At 35.2% G+C, this 12,777-nt stretch overlaps 1 protein-coding gene across 2 annotated transcripts; it reads left to right on the top strand.

The window, feature by feature from the left end:
• The first annotated feature begins 441 nt into the window (after positions 1–441).
• LOC112720690 (probable purine permease 11) lies at positions 442–2,582 on the top strand. 2 transcript variants are annotated; one of them, XM_025771730.2, is made up of 2 exons: positions 442–660; positions 1,348–2,582. In XM_025771730.2, the coding sequence occupies exons 1-2, from the start codon at positions 624–626 to the stop codon at positions 2,478–2,480; spliced, it is 1,170 nt and encodes a 389-aa protein (XP_025627515.1). In that variant the 5' UTR covers positions 442–623; the 3' UTR covers positions 2,481–2,582. The 2 variants fall into 2 exon arrangements, with proteins under 2 accessions (XP_025627515.1, XP_029146008.1); XM_029290175.2 differs by having other exon boundaries at positions 497–660; positions 1,282–2,582.
• Positions 2,583–12,777: the final 10,195 nt, after the last annotated feature.

A 12,777-nucleotide genomic window follows, 5' to 3' on the forward strand; every position in this document is an offset into this window, starting at 1 on the left:
GTCATTGTCATCTTGAAATTTCTTCCTACAATCTAAAAGAGTAATATATATATATATATATATATATAAAATGTATTTTTTCTTAACATATGTGATTTTTGTTATAAAAAATAATCTTAATATTTAATTTTATTTCTAATATTTTTAATTTATATAAAAAATTATTTTTAGAATTTAACTCTAAATATTTGTACGAAATTAAATAAAATTAGATATTAAAATATTTTTAAAAAATTCATAAATATCAGGGACAATATATGTATAAACTATTGAACTTTTTAATATTAGTTTATAATTAAAAATATAAATATGTAATTTATTATCATTTATATTAATGATAGTTTTTAAGATTTTTTCTTTTTTATTAATGCTTTGTCGATCTCATTTTATTAATATTTTTATTTAATTCACATAAATTAAACTTTTAACATTTTGTGTCTCGTTATTAGTGTTTTGTTTTCCTATCTCATTTCTCTCTTAAAATAACTTCAACATTGGCTGCACAATCCATCACTCACTCATATTTTACTTGCAAAGTGTAAACACCACTTCAAAATATCTTTGAGCTTATCATCTCTCACAATATATAGGTTAGTGCACTTTAATTTAATTTTCTTGCTTTCATGGAGATAGTTCAAGAGCTCCAGTTAGAAAGTACAGGTTGGTTTCTCCCTCAAAATTTGCTTGGATTTCTAGATTTCTCTCATCACCCCCGCGCCCCTTTTTTGTTTCCTTTTTGTACCTCTCTTTAGGAATCTTGAAAGAGAAATAGTTAAGAACTTAACAGAATCACTTTTCCATCTTACTGTATTGCTATTATTCTATAAGATTGAAACTTAAGAAAAAAGCAGAGCTTATTAGATTGAACACTACTACGTGTGTCTTACCTTCTATCTTAGTTTCATCACCTTGACAACAGCATAAGCAGTTTTTTTTTAAACAATTATAATTAAGCTAACAATGAGTGAATTCTATTATTTAATATATCAGACTCTCAGTGATGTACCATGTCTTATAGGATTAGTAAGATAACTTAGAATTAGTTACTAGTTTGGTAATCATTATTATTATTATTATTATTATAGTTGATTGGAATAGTACGAAATATTAAACTGTTAATTCTCTTTGGTTAACTATCAGTCTCACGTGAGTATAAAACAACTGATAAAATAGTTTTAACAGAAATACGTGTCGTGTTGTTTCAATTGTTAATACTTAACTTTTCTTATGATTATTGCAATTTACTTCTAATTTTCTCTCAATTATTTTGTAAATTTATAGAGTTTATAGAAGGTTGAACTGAATCAACTGATCCTAGCTTGTTACATGTTTGATGTTATTCCTCAGAGAAGAATTCAAGCAAAGACAGAACCTCTGTCTTTCATCAACACCAACAAAAGAAACAAACAATGTTAAAAAGATACAGAAAGTGGTTTTGTGTTTCTGTATACATAATCTTTCTCCTAGCAGGCCAATCTGCTGCTGTCCTTTTAGGAAGGCTATACTTCGACAAAGGCGGCAACAGCAAATGGATGTCGACATTTGTTCAATCGGCCGGCTTCCCGGTGTTACTTCCGTTGCTCTTTTACTTCTCATCATCATCACGACAATCCAAATCCAACAACAACAGCAAAGATTCCTTTAAAAATACCAAACCAAAAGTTTCCTCCTTAATTCTCCTCTACATAGGCTTTGGACTTCTATTAACTGGTGATAACTTGATGTATTCATATGGACTTCTATATCTACCTGTTTCCACATATTCTCTACTATGTGCTACTCAACTAGCCTTCAATGCATTATTCTCTTACTTCCTCAATTCCCAGAAATTCACAGCATTCATATTCAATTCCATAGTCCTTCTTACTATATCGGCTTCCCTGCTCGCAATCAACTCTGATTCTGGCGAATCGTCTGGTATCCCAAGAGGGAAGTACATAATAGGCTTCTTGTGCACTGTTTTTGCATCTGCTGTGTTCTCCTTATACCTCTCTCTGATGCAACTTTCATTTGACAAAGTCATCAAGAGGAAAACATTTTCTTCCATATTGGGCATGCAAATCTACCCTTCCTTCGTTGCTACAACCGGTTGTGTCGTGGGGTTGTTCGCGAGCGGGGAATGGAAAACTTTGCACAATGAAATGCAAAGTTACCAAAAGGGGAGTGTGTCATATGTAATGACTTTGGTTTGGATTGCTGTGACATGGCAAGTATTTTCAATTGGTATGATAGGGTTGATTTTGGAGGTGTCTTCATTGTTCTCCAATCTTATAAGCACTTTGTCCTTGCCTATAGTTCCAGTTCTTGCTGTTTTCTTCTTTCATGATAAGTTCAGTGGTGTTAAAGCTGTTGCTTTGTTTTTAGCAATATGGGGATTCATTTCCTATATTTATCAACATTATCTTGATGACCAAAAAGCCAAAGCGGATAAAAGTGATGATGCCGTTGAAGCTTCAAAGGGTGAAGTAGAAGTTTGTTGATGGAAGTTCTGATTAAATATGTCATCTTACGTTGTTAATAATGTTGCATTCTTCTGAATTGCATCTTTCCTTGAAATAATACAAAGTATAGTTTATGCTGAATTATTGTCATTTGATTGGGTTGTTCAATTGGCTATATGGTTTATTCGATTTATTTGATTCACCAACCTAAAATAATCGAATGGGACGCACAAATAAAAGGGAAGAAAAAAAAGGAAAAAGGATAAGTTCAATAATTTAGTAATATTAGATAATTGTTACATTTTTTTTTATTTTGAACATTTAAAAACAATTAAAAGGTAGAACTGTTCAAATTACGTCCCAACTAAAAAATAAACTATACAATGATATAAAATACATAAAACACCTTACTATTTGGCATTAGCTATAGTTGGAGCTACAACAAAAGCACGATTTAGTGATGGTTAAAACGGTGGCTAAAATTTGAAAAAAACAAAAACCGTGACTAACTCAAAATAGCTGTGAAAGAGGAACTGTGGACAATTAGAGGGTTGATTTTTATTTTGTTACATATTTGACGCTATTAGCCACGGTTTTAAGAATCGTGAAAATCTTTGAATAGCTATGGTCATTGTCTAATTAGCCATGGTGTGAAATACTGTATTGAAAAAAATAGCCACGGCAAACATGAAGTTAAATTTAACAAAAATGTTGTAAAATATATTGAGTAGCCACAATTTTTGATATTCTAGATATTGGCAATATAATACATCTAATAAAAAAGCATAAAAAAAAGCCTCCAAATTTTATTTTATTTTATTTTATTTTTATCATATCATGTATTCTATTACAAATAGAAAAGAATATAATAACAATTAGCCAAGATAATCTATGTCTCTTAGATAACTAAAAGTTTGAATACAAAATAACATTGATTTTCTATTTATTTTCATAATCCTTTGCCAAACTAGCGAGCCATAAAATCTAAATGTTAGAAAAAGACTAAACCCATATAACATGGAATATAAGTGGAAACCCTATAAAAAAAAACACAAATATACTCAAGGCTAAAAAATATTGATGGCTTGATGGCTTATCATAACCAGAACAAACAAAGATATTGATGTCATTATGAAAACAATGACTACGCAATTTTAAAATTAACTAATTGATTAAAAAAAAAAAAAAAAAAAAAAAAGAGATCAAAGGATCTTACCATTAGGATCATTTAGGTTCACATACAGGCATCAGTGTTATGACAGTTGCACAAACAAGGGGGCTTAGCAATGCTAAAAATAGAAACAAACTTTCATTAGTACTAAATTTTGTGTTTTTAAAGCCAATTACAAAACGCCATCATAGAATCAAGAAAGAAAAGTTCATTACTTGGACGATTTATTCAAAATTCTTACTATAGGGCCACAGATATTTTTGTAGGATATCGTTGAGTAGCTTGCAAACTATTTATATATGGCAAGTAGAGTAGGCTGGTTAGATTAAAATCAAGTTTTGTGGTGTATAAAGCTATTAGTCACAATGATAACTAGAGGAAGTTTGTACAGCATAGGATTCCACATAGAAATATTTGGTTCTTCATCAGCAATTACAGCTGATTACCACTTGCCATTCTGCCAAACCAAGTCAAATAAGCTTGCCAAAATTTTAGAGGAACCTAACATCTTTCACCAAAGTTTCAAGCCAACTATTGATGTTAGATAAATAGGCAATGGAGCGAGGAATAGTTCTATTGAAATTCATATTAACTGCTCTACATAAAAATAGAATATAATAAATTAATAATACAATCCCATTAAATAACCAACTAGGGATATACTCAACTACAGTCAACTAAATTTTTTGTTTTAAAAAATATGAATTTAAATTATCATAAGAAACATGTAAAATCTAATGAAAAAAAAAATTCAAAATAAAAAAAAAACAATCTAACACTAAATAATAATAAACATCCAAAATCATTGATAAAATTCATTTTAAAAATTTTGAAATTCATTTTAAAAATTTCTAATAAAAACAGCATTCAAAACCAAATGAAATTGAGATATCCGTAATCTTTTTAAAATTTTAAAACTTAACAAAAAAAAGATATCTAATAAAATATTAAAAAAAAATATCTAAAATTATTAAAAAAACATGTAAAAGAAAAAACATCTAAAACATAAGAAAAAAAATCCATGCTTAAGAAAAAGAAACATTTAAAATTAATAAAAAAAAATCATTTAAAACCAAGAAAAAGAAGAATGTGTGCGAGAGAGGATGACAGCTGCGAATCACACAATGATCGGAGATAGGGCGCGAGAGAGAACGTGAATGGGAGCTGAATCGTGTAGCGACCCTTGTGTGGCCTGCTTCACGGAACATTGCATCGACGACATGATGGCGGGTTTGATCCTTTGCAAATGCTTCTGTGTGAACGGTGATGGAGGCGGCGCGATGGTGAGGATGAAGCCGATGATGTTGTAATGGAAAGGATGACCACGTGATGGATGTTACAAGGGAGGACGCGCGGGGAGAGGCGACTACACGTGACGGAGGACTGGAGAGGGAGCCGATTTGCACGACGAGGGTGGTGCACCGAAGACACGAAGACGGTGCGATGGGTGGGAGGAGGCAGACGTTAATGGCGCAACGGATGGCAGGAGGAGCGGGAGAGAGAGATGGGAGCGCATATAGTGAAGGATTTATGACTTAAATTGTACGACGCAGATATCGAAAGGGTGCAAAACTGAATTATTTAAATTTCAAAATCAAGATTAGAGGGGAGTTGACTGAGTTGGCTAAACTATAGTTGGCCCTATACTTTTCACAATAATAACGAAAACGCATAGATAACTAATCCTCATTCAGCCAACTATGTAACAAATCAGCCAATTTAAAAAAGAAAAAAAAAAAACTGTTTATAAACTAACAAAAATTGGTTTAACGTTGATAGTTAAAAAATCGCGCCACTCCTACTGCATCTCACCTTCCTCTCCTGATTGCGGAAATTACAGCAACGTGCGACTCCCCTTGGCGCGGTTTTGTGATGTCTCCTTACTATCGTTTTGTGCATCCCTTGCCGCCCTTCGTTAGTTGTCCTCATCGCGACATTTTACGCATTATAGATAGTCATTTAGGAGATTACACGGCGGTGAAGTAAAAGTTTAACAATTCTCAAGGTGCTTACAAGGTTATTTATCAAAATACATTTGTTTAATAATAATTTATAATCTAAAGACTACATTATTTATTGTATTTAACATTATACAAAGAATCTACTATATATAAAGAGATTTAGCCAATTGTTTGGTACGTATATTTTGTAAAATACCTTTTCATATATTTATAAAAAGATTAGTATTTGTAATACTTAAATTCAAGATTTCTTATTAATAATAAGAGCAAAGGACATTTTCGTCCTTGACCTTTTTTTTTGCAGACATTTTCGTCCTCAAACAATGAAAAATACATTAAAGCCACTGACCCTTGAAAAACGTGGACATTTATATCCTTCCGTTGAATTCAGCCGTTTGCACTGGACGGAAAAGGCTGAGCTGGCAGAGGTGGCGCTAAGGTGGCACGTAACGGAGGCCAGGTGGCATGAAACATTTCGTAACAGGACGTATAAGTCCCTGGAGACGAAAACGACGCCGTTTCGTCTCCTCCCCCATCTGCCATTTTCTTCTTCCTTCGTCCCTTTTCCCTTCCATTCTTCTTCCTCAGCCCCTGCCTCCATCACCGCCGTACAGCCGCGCCTCTGTCAGCCACCATCAACGCCGACGACCTCCTCCTTCTTCTCTTTTCGCATCTTTTTCCCTTTCTCACTTCCTTACTCCCATTAGTCTCTCTCTCTTACCAGCCTTCACCAAAGGTCAATTTGTCAAAAAACATTCCATGTGTCGAGGGATAACACTGGAGGGTCCAGACAGAGAATATAAAAATAAAGTTGAAGCAAAAGATATACCTCAAAAAGTAGTTATAGTTCTCTATCACTATCTAGTTGTTGTGCTTGTGCATTTGTTGCTGCCTTATCAGCTTCTTCCAAAACAAAGTTCTTCAATGAATCAACATTCCTTGAACCTGGCAATTCAAAAAATATGTAAACTTAAAATTCGATCTATTAATGCTCCCTCAAACGTTGGTTAACACATGGGGTGAGAGTGCAATGGGGAATAGATAATACAGGCATCCAGCAAGTAAAACAAATAAATAATTAAGTGGATAAATCAGTTAATAATTGATGGTGAAAAAAGCCATGATGTTTTTCATTGAGTTAAAGAATACCTTTCTTCATTCATGGCTGCTTAGATAATTAGATAAAGCAGTAAAGAATCACACATAAATTATATCCAATAATCCAAGACCATTCAAAAATATTTTCCTCCATTCACGCACTTGTGTCTTGACAGTGTTGATACTCAATTAACTGTCAAATGCAATTCAGAATTTTACAAGAACAAAATATATCAATCATTGAACTCATAAATGTAGAAGCAGAGTGCAGAGTAGACTCAAACATAGCATGAGATTTTAAGAAACATGCGACACTACATTATAAGCATATGCCACAAAGCTCCTTTGATGATCACCGCAATCCACTTCCCCAATCTCTATTTCATCAGTTCCTTCAATTACTTTTCCCAAATCATCCCACAACGTCCCCAAGTTCTTACTGTAATAATAAGCATCATCATTTTACAGCTTAGAAATCATTCTTAGCTCAACAATATAAAAGCAGTTAAGAGAATGAATGAATCAATTACCAATGTTTGCACCAGGGAACGCAGAACTTGACAAACCACACAGTGTCCTTCTCTTTGATCTATGAAGGGGGAAAAGTCAAAAATATTCCATGTGAATCTCATTGAAATTTTCACTCCCCATTAGAAGAAAAGCAACATCCCAAAGGTTAATTTCAACGGTTTTCTCGCAAAACAAACAAAAACAACATGGAAAAAAAAAGGAAAAAAGAGTTCACCTTTACAATTATGCAAATTGAGGACCCTCAAGCATGTGAAACCATTGGCAATGACGTCGAGGTCGGAATCGGTGACACCGGGATAGAACGACCGCGAAACGGACTAGGCAAGGTCTAATTCGAGCAAGCATGTGAAACCATCGCCAGGATCGAACGAAGCTCGTCGTCAGTGAGAGTGTCATTTATGCAGAGGTTCGAGGATCCCGATCCGACACTGTTCATTAATGTTGGTGCGGAGAAAAACCCTAACCCCTCGAGATTTGAGACTAATTTTTGCAGAGAGGCGGCGGCGCGGCGGTAGTGGGTCGCCGAGAAGGTTGTCGCAGACGAACGGTGGGTGGAAGGAGGGTGAGGAGAGAGAGACTAATGGGATTAAGGGAGCGAGAAAGGGAAGAAGACGCGAAAAGAGAGGAAGGAGGAGGTCGTCGGAGTTGATGGTGGTTGACGGAGGCATGGCTGTGCGATGGTGATGGAGGCAGGGGCTGAGGAAGAAGAATGGAAGGGAAAAGGGACGAAGGAAGAAGAAAAGGGCAGATGGGGGAGGAGACGAAACGGCGTCATTTTCGTCTCGAGGGACTTATACGTCTTGTTACGAAATGTTCCATGCCACCTGGCCTCCATTATGTGCCACCTCAGTGCCACCTCTGCCAGCTCAGCCTTTTCCGTCCAGTGCAAACGGCTGAATTCAACGGAAGGACATAAATGTCCACGTTTTTCAGGGGTCAGGGGTTTTAATGTATTTTTCATTTCTTGAGGACGAAAATGTCCGCAAAAAAAGGGTCAGGGACGAAAATGTCCTTTACTCTAATAATAAAGAATAATGTATTTATCATTGTAACTATCTCATATTAATTCATTAGTAAATTCAAATATCTGAAGATGCTAATTCTTTTAAAATTTAGGTATATTTCACATTAAGAACTTAGATCTATATATCTCTCACACACACTAAAAATTTTTCAAGTATGAAATATGATAGAAATTGGCATATAAACTAAGGTTTTTATATTTAAAATCTATCCAAATACTTTTGAAACATTTTAAAAATCAAGAAAATATTAAGACATATCAATCAAATTGATTAGAAGCCAAACCAAAACAATTAGGGTGTGCTTTTATCAATTTCTTAGCATTTAAAATTAGATGTTTGTTTGAATTAGCTTTTTTTTCCTGAAAAAATTTACATTTTAAAAAATAAAATACTTTTATTAAGTTTTAAATATGATTGGATGTATTTTTTAAAAAAATTCATTAAAAAAATATTTGTTTTTTGTAAAAACTAAAAATAATAATATCTTGTTTTTAAAAGTAGAAAGAAAAAAAAGTTTTTAATTATTTTTTTTATCAAGAATATCTTTTATCATAATTAATAATTATGATTTATATTTTTAATCTTAATTTTTTTCTGCAAATATTAATTTTTCATCTAAATCCTAATTTCCTTTCGAATCCTAATTTTCATCCACATCTATATTTATATTTTCCTTCAATTTTTTTACACTCATTATCATTTCAATTTAGCATAAAAATATGTAAGACCCAGATTTTAAAAATTAAATAAAAAATTTATTTATAATTTATTATATTTAATTAAAATTATATTTTTAAGAGATTTTATATATAAATCAAGCAATTTTTTATTTATAATTTAAAGTTTTAATAATCGAATGATAATAAGAATTTTATATGTTATAATTTGAATAATTAAATTAATAACTTTATCTTATGATTTTAAAAGAAATTAATTTAATTATCTCTAATTATTGAATTAGAGTATTTATTTAAAAATAAACTTATAAGTTGATAATTAAATAGTATTTTTATAAATATTAGTATTAAATTAAAATTTTTTTAATTACTCTATTATCCTAATTTTATTAAAATTGCTAAACTACTTAAAATTCTCAATTTTAAACCTTAATTTTATCAACCCTAACACTATTACCCAATTCATCCATAGACCACACGTATACCCCATCTGTGTAACTCTCAGTGAGCCACGCTCTCACTCTTCCTGCCACTCACTCCCCTCACCGCCAATCCTTCTCCCCCATATATACCCAACACAGTTCAACAAAACTAAAAAGGAAAGAAGAGAAAAGAAATGGGGAAAAAAGGAGAAAGAGAGATTTGTGAGAGAGCAGAGGAGATCGGAGAACAAGGAAGGGGAGGGGGCTTTGCCGCCACCATCGCGCACCACCACCGCCGTCATGACGCCGAGCCACCACGCAAGGAGAGAAGGAGACGTCGCCACTGCTACCGCCGTCGAGTAGAACCGTTTCCAGTGAGGGAGAGCGCGTGTTGTGAGCCAGAAACTCCGCGAGGAGGAAGAAGAGCCGTGGCGCTCCGCCGCTGTCCAGTCACCGTTGAGCTGGGTTCACTGTCGCACCCAACTACGCATCACCATCGAGGTTCAAAGAGAGAGGGAAGAGAAACGCGACAGTGGGAGCTCCGTTGAAGCTGGTCACCGTCGTTGCTGCTGTCCACGCTGCCGCCAGGGGAAGCCTTGTAAAACCCGGTCAAACCGTAATTAATTAAATAATAAATTAAATAGAAGAAAATATGGTTAGAAAATTTAGCAATCGAAATTTAATAATTTAAATATGATATTTGGACTCAATGAATTTTTCTGAGTCAAAAAACATAGTTTTCTGAATAAAAATATGCGCACTGGAAATTTGACCGGCAGTACCGGCTACGATCTGTCCGGTACTGTGGTTGAGAAAATTAATTAGAAGTGAATAATTTTAAGAATTAAGAATTTATAATTTGAGAAGATAGAAATATTTAAAATACGATTTAAAACTCTAATCTTAAAGGTTTTGTCCCAAAATTGGGTCAACGGACCAAACCAAATGAACCGGGCCCAAGTGGACCCTAGACCCAATATATATATAAACATTAGTTATGAGCATTTCGGCTCATTTACCCTAAAAATGAGAGGGAGGGGCGGATAGAGAGAAGAGAGGAAGGAAACCTAGCCTTCCAAACTTCAAATCACCATAACTTTCTCTCCGGAACTCCAATTGACGAGCCGTTTGCAACCACGTATCGCTCTTTTCATTCTCTACATTTCTATCTAAGTTTTATAGTGAATATTATACTTTCCTCTGCCCAATTTTTGTTTTTCTCTTTAAATTCGAATTTGATTTGGGTTTTGAAGAAATCTTGTGATTTTGGTTGTTTAGGAGTGCTCTAGTATGAGCCATTCGTGAGTTGATGTGTGTATTGTGTGATGATATAAGAGATTGGATGGATTTTAGATATTGAATATGTGAATAATTGGTTTGATTATTGAATAATAAGGTTTGAGGAATTGAAGTGTGGAATTTGATAATCTTGGGTGAAATTGTGTAGATGAGTTAGATTTGGTTTTGGTTGAGTGTAATTATGTGAATGTGGTTGGGTTGTGGTCATTTGGATGAGTGGAAATGAATTTGGCTTGTGAACATTGGAAAAATTGGTGATTTCCATTTTTGGGTAAAAATGATTTCTGACCAACTTTCGGCGGTCCGTAACTCGGTCCTCGGAGTTAGGAATTCTTCAAAATTTGACTTTTATGAAAGTTCATTCAATGATTTTTCCAACGGTTCAGAAATGGTTGAAAAAGAAATTTTGTAGAAGAAGTTATGTGTGTCAGAAGTTTGGGGTTTGAAAATGTAATCCTGCATCTTTTTAACTTAGTAAAATTTTTGGTAATATGTACTCCGACGCGCACGCATGGCCGACACGCACGCGTCACTTACGATTTTTACTCTCTCACTCGTGTGCCTGGCCGACGCGTACGCATCAATGTATGGATGCAAATGCCCACCAGAAAATCTAGAGAGTTGCACTGGTATTGTGCTGGTTTTGTGCGAGGAGCACGAAACGCACTCACGCGTACGCGTGGATGACGCGCACGCGTCACTTTATCCATCTGCTTCCCATGCATGCGCATGGGCAACGCGCACGCGTGACCATGCTTTTAGCAAAAGTTGATTTTGAGTTTCCTTAAAGCCGAATTTCATTCTTTTAAGCCTCCATTCTCACCCTTTAAGTCCTAAATCCTTATAGTATGCCTAGAAATGAGAAGGGACTAGGAAGGGTGGTAGCTTGAGGGTGAAATAAAGGGAGAGTAATGATGAATTATGATTAATGATGACTGTATGAGTTGCTGAGGGTGATGATGGAAATGTGGTGTATGCCGTGAGTCAAATGGCTGTATTTAATAATGATTATTGGCTAGTTATGGGTTATGTTATGAGCCGGATGGCTATGATGAATATTGATTTATGGCTGGAAATGAAAATATGGCTTTGAATGATTGTTTTATCTTGAGCTCTCTTTCTCGAAAGTGCGACCCCAGAGAGATGAAGGAAGGTGAAGATTCCCTTCCTTGTTCCTCCTGGTATTGTAAAATCGCCCCCAGCGAGATGGTGGGAGGTTAGGATTCCCTCCTTGGTTCCTCCTGGGCATATGAGAACTTACCTCCTGGGTAGATGCAAGGGTTGTGGTTGATCCCCACTTGCTCTAGGTTGGTTAGTATAGAGACTCCCCGGGTGGACGTAAGGGTTGTGGTTTCGCCCCACTTGCTCCGGGATGTGGTGAGATATACCTGCCTGGGTAGATGCAGTGACATTGATCCACTTGCTCTGGGATGTGGTGAGATATACCTGCTTGGGTAGATGCAGTGGCATGGATTCCACTTGCTCCGGGTTCGGTTTGCAACTCCTGGGTAGATGCAGTGGTTAGCCCCCACTTGTTCCAGGTTGAGATCCGAGATTCTGTTGACCCTATGTCGTAAGTGTAGCCGGACACTGTGAAAGTTCTGGATGAGCTCGCTCTCGTGGATAAACACCAGTGTGGGTGTTGTGTGATTATGATTATGATTGTGAATAACTCGAGTTGGGAATACACGACAGAGGGACAGTCCAATGGTTAGCTACCAGAACTTGTTGTGTTGGCTTTATAACCGACAGATGAGACTCATCAGCCATAGGGAAGGCATACATCATTTGCATATGTTTGAATTGATTGGTTTGCCTATTTATTTTGGATTGCTATATCATATATGCTATGTTAACTGATTATGTGCTATTTGTTCTACTTGTACTTTAATTGTACAACTGAGAGGTCCCTCATGCTGGTGTCGGTAGACGCTGAGGGCTGTTCTTGATGAGATGAGTTGATGATGTAATTGAATAATGATGATGATTATTGAATGAGGTAATTGAGCACCCTGGGTAGACGTATTGAAGTGATTTCACTTGCTCCAAGTAGAGAATGAGATCATTGAGCTCCCTGGGTAGACGCAGTGAAGTGACTTCACTTGCTCCAGGTGAGGATATGAGGTAACGATATAGAATTGCTGAAACAGAA

This window comes from Arachis hypogaea, chromosome 11 (assembly GCF_003086295.3).
Source record: "Arachis hypogaea cultivar Tifrunner chromosome 11, arahy.Tifrunner.gnm2.J5K5, whole genome shotgun sequence".
NCBI lineage: Eukaryota > Viridiplantae > Streptophyta > Magnoliopsida > Fabales > Fabaceae > Arachis > Arachis hypogaea.

Coding starts and splice junctions, on each gene's coding strand:
- LOC112720690 (XM_025771730.2), top strand. CDS start 624: ATGGAGATAGTTCAAGAGCTCCAGTTAGAAAGTACAG. Junction 661..1,347: donor GCTCCAGTTAGAAAGTACAG/GTTGGTTTCTCC, acceptor GTTATTCCTCAG/AGAAGAATTCAAGCAAAGAC.